At 40.2% G+C, this 13,582-nt stretch overlaps 1 protein-coding gene across 2 annotated transcripts in view; it reads right to left on the reverse strand.

The window, feature by feature from the left end:
* The window catches only part of CCDC77 (coiled-coil domain containing 77), a 28,648-nt gene extending 20,105 nt beyond the window's left edge, over positions 1 to 8,543 (reverse strand). For both annotated transcript variants that reach the window (XM_088025865.1, XM_028121170.2), the window contains exons 1-4: positions 8,462 to 8,543; positions 4,885 to 4,939; positions 1,905 to 1,958; positions 184 to 427 (exon numbers count right to left, since the gene is read on the reverse strand). In XM_088025865.1, the coding sequence (XP_087881991.1) occupies positions 184 to 427; positions 1,905 to 1,942 (282 nt within the window). In that variant the 5' untranslated portion in view covers positions 1,943 to 1,958; positions 4,885 to 4,939; positions 8,462 to 8,543. The remainder of the gene's footprint in view (positions 1 to 183; positions 428 to 1,904; positions 1,959 to 4,884; positions 4,940 to 8,461) is intronic.
* Positions 8,544 to 13,582: the final 5,039 nt, after the last annotated feature.

Consider the following 13,582-nt stretch of genomic DNA (forward strand, 5'->3'; position numbering starts at 1 on the left):
TGGCAGAGATTATAATCTAGTGAGGGACCCAAAGGGCAGATAGGTAGCTATGCTGTGGTAGAAAGGAATAAAAAAAGAATTTTTAAAATAAAATATCTGCTTATAATATGAGCTGGCACTTCTCTCAGGAATGAATAGACTCAACCGGAGTCCTAAAAGGGTATAACACATCATCCCTTTCACCTGTGCATCACAAGCTGCTTTGTAGAGTTCCAGTTTCTTCAACAGGTCTTCATTTTCTTCCTCACACTCAGCCATCTTCTTTTGGTAATATTCCAGAAGCTCCTGAGAAGGGCAGAGGACAGCCAGACGATCTTCCGTGGAAGGCAAGGGAGTTGACTCCATCGAATCCAAGAAAGACATTCCCTTCCACTTGGTGGGACCACTGAAGTCACAGGGAACATCATGTTTGGAGACAGTTGTTGGCCTGTAAGAAATCAGAAAGGACATATTCATTAAACTGTTTGAACATTTACGAGACATTATAATTTTTTTTTTAAGATTTTATTTATTTGACAGAGAGAGACATAGCGAGAGAGGGAACACAAGCAGGGGGAGTGGGAGAGGGAGAAGCAGGCTGCCCCCTGAGCAGGTAGCCCAATGCAGGGCTCAATCCCAGGACCCTGGGATCATGACCTGAGCCAAAGGCAGATGCTTAACAACTGAGCCACCCAGGTGTCCCGAGACATTATAATTTCTTAAATAAAAAAGTTTATGTTCTTGAAGTGCTATAATTAAGGTGCTCATAAACCTTCAAAGTTTGATGTTCTGGGTTAGTGACGAATTTTATGAACTGGTTTCCAAGTATTAAAGGCTTAAAGCTAGATTCAAAATATATGTTAAAAAAGTAAAAAGATCATTAAAAAATGAAATATTTCCCAAGTAAGACCAGGTAAAAAGAGAAAATTTAATACTATTAAGATACATAGCGAAAGAACACTATACACTGCTGATGGAGTCTAACTTGACACTACAGAGAGTAATTTGGCAGAATCTAGTAAAACCGCTATTCCTCTTGTCCTAGAGAAACTCATGCATATGTGTACAAGGTGACACATACGAAAATGTTCATAGCAACATTATTGTAATAACAAAAATGGTAAACCTTCCAGACATCCACTCAGTAGGGTAATGGATAAATTGTGGTATATTTATATAAACGGAACATTACTCAAAGTCATTAGAAACTATGCATTAGAGATATCCAAATATGAATGAATCATCCAAGCAACATTAAATGGGAAAATGTGCATAGATGCATATGTAGAAGATACAGACAGTGTGGAGAAACTTTATACTGGATGCCCAGAGTTGTAGTTAACAAAGGAGATGGTCAGCACCTTTAATAAGTAGGCATGTATAGAAGAGATGTTAACATTTACTTTCAGCTAGCATGAAGGAAAAACCCCTAGCATTTTCTCAATCACTAAAAGCTCGTGACAGAAATGTTCTTTTACTTAATGTTTCATGTCTTCAAAGGGAGTTGCATTATAACTACTCTGGGAAATAGATCAGTAGATGAACGAAGAGGTACTGCTGAGATTTTGCAGTTGAGAGTCGTGGCAATGAGGATGACGATGTCTCTCATGCGGGAAGTTGATGGCAGAACCAGAATTAAAAGTCCCCTGTTTGCATGCTGGTTGATTGTTTCCTCTGTAATCCAGGATCCACGGGCACTATACCAGGCCCATTCAAACTGCCTGGATTCGGGTATTCACACTTAATATGTCCTAGTTTTAAAACCAAATTGCACATAATAAGAACAGAGAAATAAGGCCTAATATAGTTCAAATCCAGAGTTTGGAAACACACTTCTAAACCCTTTCTAGTTCCTAAGCTAACTTGCACTTACGGCTACAGAAGTCTTGATTCTTTAACAACCTGAAAATAAGCAAATGTCTTACTTTCTGCAGACGGGGGTACGCACTGGGGTAAAGTTCATGGTGTCCTTTTCACACCTGTCAAATACACGAAAATTCAGAATGAAGGGTCAGGAAGAGACAAAAAAAAAAAACAAAACAGTACAGGATACACAGACATGTTCCCTTTCCACCATCACCAGATGTACCTACTGGTGAGAATGTGATGCTCTAAAATGTAGGATTCTTTATAGTAGTCCCAAATCCTGAAAATCAATGACTTTTGAATTTTCATAAGGCGTTCGTTCGTCATTACTATTTTTAAATAAAATCAGAATGGCATCTAATGTTTGGATAGATAAGCACACACAAAAGAAAAGCCTCCTTAACAACAATGCAAAACGAATTTACAATCCTTTTGCTGAAAGAGGAGGGAGATGCAGAAAAGTTTCTAAGAAGTAAGGGATGGTAAATGGAAATTAAGGTAGAGGGCCAATTACACTACATTTAAAATAAATACAAAGCCACTGACATGTGGTGAGCTTTATATACTGTTTCATCTTAAAGAAAGAAAAAATTACAAGCTTTCTAAGGTCCATTTACAATCTCCATTCCAATAGCTAACATGGAGCTTGGGTTCCTCTATTTGAATAATCTCATCACAGAGATTTTTATGAAGATAACCTCATAAAGCAGGGAGGGAAGAGGAGAAGAAAGGGAGAGGAGGGAGGAGCGGAGGAGGAGGGAAGGGAGAGTTTATTTTATTAGCTTTAGGGAAAGCTGGCTTATCAAGCATGCTTTGTCAACCCATTCTGATTTTGAGCACAAGGATGTAATATTCTGTTCCTGTACTCTTTTAATTGGTATGCATCTGCTTATAATCTTCAGTCCTTTGGAGAAGAATTTTGTGAACAAGAGTGAAAAGAGATAATCACTTTTGTTAATTCTATATACCATTTTCCCACTCGGAACCCCAGAATGCCCCTGCTCCTCCTCCCTGAAACCTTTTCTTCATTTGACTTCTAGGACACCAGAGGTTCCCAGTTTTCTTTCCTCCTCACTGGCCATTAATTTTCAGTCTCTGCTAGTTCTTCTTCCTCTTTATCTATACTTATTGCCTCGATGACTGCATGAAGTGTCAGTTTTAGGGCGACTGACATTCTTATATACACACTGATAGTTTTCAAATTCCTACCTCCAGTGCTGACTCTGCCCTCCACTCCACTCATACCTATCTCACTGCCCTATTCCCTATCTCCACTTGGATGTCTTACAGGTCTCTCAAGCTTCACAAGTCCAAAACCAAGTTCCTGATAAACACCTACCACCACTAGTGCTTCGGCAGGGGTGGGGGTGGGGCGGAAATAAAACAAAAGAAAACAAAAACACCTACCACCAAAACCTGCTCTTCTCTCAAAATTCTACATTCCAGGGGCGCCTGGGTGGCTCAGTCGGTTAAGTGGCTGCCTTCAGCTCAGGCCATGATCACAGGGTCCTGGGATCGAGCCCCGTGTTGGGCTCCCTGCTCAGCAGGGACCCTGCTTCTCCCTCTGCCTCTGCCTGCCTCTCTGCCTACTTGTTCTCTCTATCTCTCTGTCAAATAAATAAATAGAATCTTTAGGGGCGCGCCTGGGTGGCTCAGTTGGTTGAGCGGCTGCCTTCGGCTCAGGTCATGATCCCAGCCAAGGTGCTGTGATGGAGCCCCACGTCTGGCTCCCTGCTCAGCGGAGAGCCTACTTCTCCCTCTCCCTCTGCCTGCCACTCTGCCTGCTTGTGCTGTCTCTCTATCTGTCGAATAAATAAATAAAATCTTTAATAAATAAATAAATAGAATCTTAAAAAAAAAAAAGAGTTCTACATTCCAGTAATTACTACCTCGATCGTGCCAGTTGCTTATGACCAAAAAACTTGGTCAGAGCAATTTTACTCCTCTTAGAGTAGTCTTACATGCTATACTCAATCCATGAGCAAATCCTATTAGCTCTACCATCAAAATATCCAGAATCTGACAATTGCTCAGGCCAATACTGCCCTGGTCCAACCCACTAGTCTCTTGCCTGGATGACTACAAGAGCCTCTTTAACTGGTCTCTTTGCTTCCACTCTCAAATCTAGCCCCTGCAGTCTACTCTCAACACAGCAGTTAGAGTGATTATTTAAAATGTAAGTCAAGGGACGCCTGGGTGGCTCAGTCGTTAAGCGTCTGCCTTCGGCTCAGGTCATGATCCCGGGGTCCTGGGATCGAGTCCTGCACCAGGCTCCCTGCGTGGTGGGGAGTCTGCTTCTCCTTCTCCCTCTGCTGCTCCCCCTGCTTGTGTTCTCTCTCTCTGATAAATAAAATCTTAAAAAAAAAAAGACCCACCATGAGATACCAGTACACACTCTCTAGTGTAACTAATATTAAAAAGAAATAAAAAGAGAGATAATATCAAGTGCCGACAAGGATGTAGAGCAAATAGAACACACACTACTAGTGCAAGTGTAAAATGTTACACCTATTGTGATGGTTAATTAAACAAAAATAAAATGTAAGTCAAAACACAAAACTCCCCTGCTCAAAAGCTCCTAAGACTTAGTTTTAGTCAGAGAGCCAAGGTCTTTAAAATGGCTTCCAAGGTCCTACGTGATCCGCCTACCCCAGGACTTCTGTGACCCCACCTCCAACTCTCCCCCTGCTCACTCCACCAACAACATTGGTCTCTGCTATTCTTCAAACATGCCAAACTTTTACTTCAGACTTCAAACTTCTACTTCATTTATGATGCTCTTTTCCCATTTATCTATATATGGCTTGCTCCCTCTCCTTGAGGGTTCTAATGTCACCTTCTTGGTGAAGTCTTCCCTGATCATCTGGCATTCCCTTACCCACCTTCTCTGCTTTACTTTATCACTGCCTGACATAGCTAGAAAATCAGTTTCTGCTTCTGTCTTCCATTAGCTTTCTTCTGCCAACCAACCCTTCGAGTACACCATCTCTTTTTCTTACTCTCTCCTTTAAAATGACTACTCTCCTCCTTTAAACTCACCTCCTTCCACAAAACTTCTTCAAATTGGGTGAATTTGTCTCTTGTAAAAAACCACCTAGAAAATAAAAATGGTAATTGGGTTGGTATGGTAGGATTACAAGTGACATTTTTAACAGCTTGAGATATAATTATATAATTCACATTCCATACAACTCAAAGTGTACAATTCAATGATTTTAGTATATTCAGATACGTGCAACCCTCACAATTACAGAACATTTTCATCACTTCAAGAAATCCTGTATCTTTGGGTGCCTGGGTAGCTCAGTTGGTTAAGTGACTGCCTTTGGCTCAGGTCATGATCCTGGGATCCCGGGATCGAGTCCCGCATCGGGCTCCCCGCTCAGCGGGGAGTCTGTTTCTCCCTCTGACCCGCCCCCCTCTCATGCTCTCTCTCTCTCTCTCAAATAAATATCTTAAAAAAAAAAATAAATCCTGTATCATTTAGCCATCACCCCTGTGCTCCACCTACCCCCAAGCCCTAAGCAACTACCAATCTACTTTCTATTTCTATATATCTATTTTGGACTTCCATATGAATGAGATCATATAGTATGTGGCCTTTTGTGATTGGCTATGATGGATTTCTTTCACTTAGCATGATGTTTTCAAGGTTCATCCATGTTGTAGCATGTGTTAGTTCTTTATTCCTTTATATGGCCAAGTAATATTCCATTTTGTGAATACAGGTGATATCTTAAAGATGAAGGTCATTGTTCTAAAACTAAGAATAACTTGAACTTTTTTTTAAAATAATCTTTTGAGTTATTTTGTTTGTTTTTTAAGTAATCTCTGCCCCATGTGGGGCTCAAACTCAAGACCCCAAGATCAAGAGTTGCATACTCAGGACCCTAGGTGGATCAGTCGGTTGGGCAGCCAACTCTTGGTTTTGGCTCAGGTCATGATTTCAGAGTCCTGGGATTGAGCCCTTACAGTCAGGCTCCATGCTCAGTGGCGAGTCTGCTCAAGGATTCTCTCTCTCTCCTTCTCCCTCTTCCACTGCTCATGCCTGCTCTCCCTCTCTAATAAATAAAAGATCTTAAAAAAAAAAAACAAAACGAGTTGCATGCTCTGTCAACTGAGCCAGTCAGGCGCCACAGAATAACTTGGAACTTTAAAAGAGCCTTCTAACAACCTGTAACCTCTCTTCTTCCTCATAATTAGTGACTGTCCTCACTCCTTCACTTTCCTGTGACTACTGCACATCAACAAAAATGGTGTCTACATTCACATCTCACTTAGTTTTATAATCTCTCAGAATCTGACTTCTACAACATCTGGAAGGCAGCTATGCTGCCTATGCCAACGCCTACTACAACATCTGAATTGAAGTTACTTTTCTTGGTCAGCAGACATCCAAATGAATAAATTCAGCTGCTTTCTTGGTTTCCCATCCTCCATCCAGCAAGTCACTCCTTGATTTGTATCCTTAATTTGACAGTGTTGATGATCACCTTTTTAAAAAATATTGTAGTTCAGAGCTTGGGCCCTGAAATCAAACAGACTTGGGTTTCAGTCAAAGTTCTATCCCTATTAGCTGGTGTGACAAGGCAAGTTATTTCATCTCTCTACAATCCAGTTACTTATTAAAAGATGGGGAGAATATATCATAGGTTGGTGTAAGGATTAAATGAAATAATGAATAAAAGGGCTGAGCACAGTGTCTGACACATAAGTGCTCAATAAATGGCGATTATTATTTTTAATAATAATTTTCCTCTCTTTGTTCAAAAGGTTCTGTCTTCAACTTTCTTTTCTATTTCCTCCATCCATTTCTGTGGGAACATCATTATTCCCACTGCTTTTATGATTACCTCTATTATCTAAAACACTACCTGGCACAGAGTATTGTGTGAATGAACTTATTGAATGAACAAATGCCATCTTTCAATATCCTAGCTTGAATTTCCAATTACATAATGGACATTTTCACCTATATGTCCCATTGGAGCTTGAAATGTCTAACTCAAAAAAAGTCTAACTTAAAGGGCGCCTGGGTGGCTCAGTTGGTTAAGCGACTGCCTTCGGCTTGGGTCATGATCCTGGAGTTCTGGGATCGAGTCCCACACCGGGCTCCCTGCTCAGCAGGGAGTCTGCTTCTCCCTCTGACCCTCCCCCCTCTCATGCTCGCTCTCTCATTCTCTCTCAAATAAATAAATAAAATCTTAAAAAAAAAAGTCTAACTTAAAAAAATCACTCAAGTCACATACTTTTTTAGCATTTCAAAGCTAATTCAGCATCTTCCAAGCAACCTGGACTTTAAAATCTAAAGTCATCATTTCATTACTCCTTCTCTTGACCTTCATCCAACTATATGAAAATCCTGTACATTCTATCTGGGCAATGACCATGTTAATTCAAGATTTCCATATCTTCTTACCCACTCTACTACAAGGGCTTAACTGTTCTACCTACCCCTTGCCTCCTTTGGACCATATTCTTAAAAACCATAAAATTCATCAGTAGCTCCTCATAGCCTAATGAATTGAATCAAACTCAGACTAGACATCATGGCTAAGAATCAAACCTACCTCTCCTAATTTCCCTCTACTCCCCTAAACGTACACCCGGTTGCAGATAACTTTCTTGCCTCCATGCCCTTGTTGGTGAGCTTCCCTCCAACTGGAACATAACTCCCTCCACTGTCATAATTTCACTTAGTGGAATCCAGTCAGTACCTGAAAACTCCATACTATCTCCTTCATCTCTTTCCAGAGTCTCTCCAACCAAACTGATCAAAATGCGCTAACTGCAAAAGAACCCCATTTGTAATTCTCTAAAAGTTAACATAATAGACTTCTTTGTTACTATCATTTCTCTCATGATGGGTATGTTCCTTGCAGAAAAGAAAATGGGTTTTACTCATTATTGTATCTCCCAAAAGAACAATGTCTTTGTTTATAGATAAGTTAATGGGTTTCAGGTAGCTTCTACTCCTCTATCTCCTGTGGTATTTTCCTTTAGGGTTGTTGTTTTTTAATATAGCCTTATCCCTCCTTACAATTAAATCTTTTTTTTTTTTTTAAAGATTTTATTTATTTATTCGACAGAGAGAGAGCAGGCACAAGCAGGGGGAGCAGCAGGCAGAGGGAAAGGGAGAAGCAGGCTCCCCGAGAGCAGGGAGCACGATGCGGGGCTCAATTCCAGGACCCCAGGATCATGACCTAAGCCGAAGGCAGACGCTTAACGACTGAGCCACCCAGGCGCCCCACAATTAAATCCTGATTAGCATTTTGACATTTACTTTAATTACCCCCACAATAACTGTCAAGTATTTTTATTATTCCTTAATTCTACAAATGAGGAAATTGAGGGCTTAGACTATCTTGGGATGAGGGAATATTGGAACGCATTTCCATGACCTCCAAATTCTATACTCCTTTTTACATTTCATCCCGTTGTCGACTCCTTCATTGCTATGGCTCCCCAATCCTCCAACACCCCCGAAACCTTTCACATTGCACGTCCTAACTTCCCTCTTCCGGTCCCCGCACTTACTTCTCCCTCACCACGTTTTTTTTAGCCCAAGGCCCCATTCCCTAACCCCAGTATCCTAAACCCAAAACTCTGTACTCACGCCACACTAAGCCTTCGAGTCAGAGACCCCAACCGAAAAACAAATCTTATCCGGTAGCGTCGCGGCGCCACTGAGCGTGCACGAATCCGTCCAATCGCCCACGAGTTTACACCGCCCTTTGGATTGCGCACCAATAGGAAGACTATTCACAGAGACACGCCCCCCCATTCCCCGCCCCTCCTCGCTACGCGTCTAACCGCGCAGAGATCGCCGGGAAGTGTAGTCTTACTTGTGTACATAGCTTCCCCGGGTGGAGCATGTAAACCAATTGAAACTCCGCCCATTCCAGTACTGGCAGTGTGATATTTGGGGTCAGAACGCAGTAGTTCTGGGCATACCCAGTTTAAATTTGCTCAACTAGTTTGTTTTCACGAAAAATTACGCAGGAACGCGATGCATAATTATGGAATGGATCACGGGATTAGTATGTGTTGCAATTTACAATCTTATATCAAGATGAAGATTCTAAGAAGATAGAGTTTCTCCTTCAATGACCTGGTGGCCTAGAGCCAAGATAGGACCTGTGGTTCAATTTCTACAGTCAAGAGGATTATGTATATAAATGCTACTATTTTTTTAAGATTTTTTTTTATTTTTATTTATTTGACAGAGACACAGCGAGAGAGGGAACACAAGCAGGGGGAGTGGGGGAGGGAGAAGCAGGCTTCCCAAGGAGCAGAGAGCCCAATGTGGGGCTCGGTCCCAGGACCCTGGGATCATGACCTGAGCCAAGGCAGACGCTTAGCTGACTGTGCCACCCAGGCGCCCCGCTACTATTTTTGTCAGATAGCAGACACTACTTCCTTTTCCTGAAATTTGTGAAAAACTGACTTTAATCATATTAAACTAGTTCAAAACTCAATTGTAGTCTCATCCGTCCAGAAGAGCAAGGTATAGGGGTAGGGGAAAGGCACTTCAGTCTCAGAGCTGCAGCTACTGCTATGGAAAAGCTGGAACTTCTTGCCGGTGTCCCTTGACATCTCCTAAATTTACTTTTTTCTATCTTGTGATTTTTCTCTGTTAGTTACATCAAGATCTTCCCAGACATTAAAAAAAAAAAAAAAGATCTTCCCAGACATATGAACTCAGTATTTTTGTCTCTCTTTCTGTCCTTACATTTAAAAAACAAAACAAAACAACAACAACAAAAAAAACAAAATCGTGGTGATCTTATCTTCATACTGGCTCTCAAATATTATATATTCTATAAGATATTCTTCCTATTTATTTCTACTCTCTGTCTCATTACCTTTCACTTGGGCTACTACAATAGGTTTCTAACTGGTGTTTTTTTCCTTCTCCAATCCATTCTGTAAAAGGTGATTACTTTTTTTTAAAGCACACTTCTGGACATGTCACACTCTTGCTCATAAACTTTTGGTGACTCCTGAAGAGTAGAGAGTAAGTGCTGATAGTAATATGGCATTCAAATACTGAAACAATCTGACCCCTACTTATCCCTATTATATAATAATTAACTGGTTATTTTCTTTTTTTTTTTAAAGATTTTATTTATTTATTTGAGAGAGAGAATGAGATAGAGCATGAGAGGGGGGAGGGTCAGAGGGAGACGCAGACTCCCCTCTGAGCAGGGAGCCCGATGCGGGACTCGATCCCAGGACTCCAGGATCATGACCTGAGCCGAAGGCAGTTGCTTAACCAGCTGAGCCACCCCAGGTGCCCCATTAACTGGTTATTTTCTGACTGTAGCATGGACTTCCTAGCTTTGGCTCATACCCTTCCTTTTATCTTGATTGACCATTTCCATGAATCTCTACCCATAAAATCCCTACCAAGGCCAACACAAATACCATCTCCTTTACTGGAGGTAATCTTTTCTGTTTTGATACTCAGTTAGCAATTGGTCATTTTATTCTTACAGCATAGCTTCTGTTCAAATGTCATCAATCTTAAGCCCTTCTCTGACTACCCTATCCCCCCTTACCACCCTTCCACTCGCTGCCTTTTCTACTTTTATGAGATCTTATGAGCACCTAAAATCATATTTATTGGCTTGTACTTAAGCTCTGTGTCTTTTTGTTGTTGTTCATATCATATATCCAGCATCTGGAAGAGTGCCTGGCACATAGCAGGTGCTCAAAAGTTGTCGCCAAATGAATAAATGCGTACGTAACATTCCTCCCTACACACGTATTGCCTCTCCTGTTAGATTGCTCTTCTTCTTCCATTCTATGTCAAGGTTAAAATGGGTCATCATTCATTCAAATGCCAAAGGGTTATCTTCAACCCCTCCCTCTCTCACAACCACCTAACATCAGATTTATTTATTTTTTTAAAGATTTTTTTAAGATTTTATTTATTTGACAGAAAGAGACACAGCGAGAGAGGGAACACAAGCAGAGGGAGTGGGAGAGGGAGAAGTAGGCTTCCTGCCGAGCAGGGAGCCCGATGCGGGGCTTGAACCCAGGACCCTGGGATCATGACCTGAGCTGAAGGCAGACGCTTAACGACTGAGCCACCCAGGTGCCCCCATTTGTATTCTTATTGTCATGTGTAGGTTGGTACATAATAGTGAATTAGGTCTGTGTTATCTGTTCTCTATGAAGGCATCTGTGATATAGAATATTATTGATGAAGTCTTTGAAATAAATTTGAGCTAATCCAAACCAAATGTGAGAGAATACTTCACCCAGGTTTGTTTTTTTGTTTTTTGTTTTTTTAAATATGGCATTTGACTTTATTCTTAAATTCACCCAGTTTTTCAGGATAGAAGCTCTTGGTACATTACTTCACAAATTATGCAAATATCTTGGTAAACACAGATTTAGAGATTCAAATGATATGTTTTGCCTGGCTAAATTATTTTTTACAGTACATTTTGAAAGTTCCACTAATTATTCTAGGATATAAATATAATTTTTCACTTACTACCTTTTGGAAAAGAGGATATCAAATTAAATTCCAGAATTAAATCATAACCCAGGAAAGACAGCAAAGGACCTTATAAACTGAAAAATACATTATATTATTAAATTTTATTTTTTTATGTAACCTCTACCCCCAGTGTGGGGCTCAAACTCACAACCCCAAGATCAAGAGTTGCATGGTCTTCCAACTGAGCCAGCCAGGCACCCCACATTATATTATTTTAGAAGGGGTTACAAGATGTTCTTAGAAGGATATTCATGGTTTTACTACTGAACAGAACAATTTACAATGCACCTAAATTTATTGATAATCTTGTGCCTTGCCTTACAACAATCCTTTATCTGCTAAGTACATAAGAATAGATGATTAAGAATCCATTAAAGGTCATATGAGTATAAGTCATATTCAAATAAATAATACAAATATCTTGGGCAAAACAAGCTGTGGGTACTTTGAGGGAATGTAGACATAGACTAAATAAGACTGTTCAAATAATCTGATTGGAAAGTAGTTGTTGATACTTTAATTAAGGGAGGACAATAGAGAGTGATAATTTATAAGTAGTTTCTTCTTAAAGCAGGTCTCTTTCAGCTCTTCCATTGTTTATGTTAATTCAAATGATAGGATAAACCAGCAGTCCCCAAAGTGTGGTCAACAGATCTTGTTTGTCCCCAGGCCCATGTTGGTCCCTGAGATACTTTCTGAAGGTCTTGAAGTCAAAATTATTTTCATATTAATACTAAGATGCTATTTGCTTTTTTTAACCAGTGACACTGGCATTGACAGTGCAAAGCAATGGTGGGTAAAACTACTGGTTCTTTAGTGACACTAAATTGTACTTGCAACCATTGTCTTCATTACACACACTAATGTTTTTTTTTTTTTAAGATTTTATTTATTTGACAGAGAGAGACACAGTGAGAGAGGGAACACAAGCAAGGGGAGTGGGAGAGGGAGAAGCAGGCTTCCCGCTGAGCAGGGAGAGCCTGATGCGGGGCTTGAACCCAGGACCCTGGGATCATGACCTGAGCTGAAGGCAGACGCTTAACGCCTGAGCCACTCAGGTGCCCCCCACACACTAATGGTTTTAAAAAAAAAAAAGCCACTTTCATTTAAGAATGTCCATGATGAGGCAGTAAAAATGATTAGTTTTAATAAACTGTGACTCTTTTTTTTTTTTTTAAAGATTTTACTTATTTATTTAAGAGAGAGAGAGTGCACAAGCAGGGGGAGCAGCAGGCTCCCCGCTGAACAGGAGCTCGATCCCAGGGCCCTGGGATCATGACCTGAGCTGAAGGCAGACTGTTAATCGTCTGAGCCACCCAGGCATCCCAATAAACTGTGATTCTTGAACTTGTCTTTTTAATAGTCTGTGTGCTGAAATAGGAAGTACAAATAAAGCAGTTCTACTGCGTAGAGAAGCAGGAGGGTTTCCTCAAGGAGAAGGACTTACAAGCTAAACGAGCCACTTTTTTCATGGAATGCCTGAGGGTCTAACAGATAAACTACGGCTATTTCGATCTAGATATTTAACTGACATTTTTTTGAAAATGAACAATGTAAGCCCATTTATTCAAGGGAAACAACTGATGGTATTTGTTGACAATGAAAATTTGAGCTTTAAGTGAAAATTATTTTTTGGAAAACTTGTTTCTGTTACTCTGAGTTTGACAGCTTCCCAATTTTCTGAGAACATCAATGGTGATATTCTTATGATTTTTAAATATTATAATTATGTGCATAAACATTGGGAATACCTGTATAACTCAGTTATAATATTGAACTAATATTTTTGAAATGATCAATGCACGATGTCACTAAATCATGATTGAGTAAAAAATCCATTCAAGGACAATGTTGATTGCCAATTTTAATGTAACGGAGTCAAAAAGTTCATTGATAAAGTTTTAGATTCCACATTGTTAGCTTTTAAGAAATTACAATTATTGGTTAAGCGACTGCCTTCAGCTCGGGTCATGATCCTGGAGTCCCGGGTTGGAGTCCCGCATCGCGCTTCCTGCTCAGTGGGGAGTCTGCTTCCCCCTCTGACCCTCTTCCCTCTTGTGCTATTTCTCATTCTCTCTCTCTCAAATAAATAAATAAAATCTTAAAAAAAAGAAATTAGTTATCTGAAAAGGCTCAATATTGAAAAAATACTATTTCTTTTCCAATTACATATCTATGTGATGTTGCATTTTTTCGTATATTTCAACCCAAACAACGTATCACAGA

Source organism: Eumetopias jubatus, unplaced genomic scaffold (assembly GCF_037043125.1).
Source record: "Eumetopias jubatus isolate StellerSeaLion01/CBP00866 unplaced genomic scaffold, mEumJub1_p1.0 scaffold_8, whole genome shotgun sequence".
In the NCBI taxonomy this organism is placed as follows: domain Eukaryota; kingdom Metazoa; phylum Chordata; class Mammalia; order Carnivora; family Otariidae; genus Eumetopias; species Eumetopias jubatus.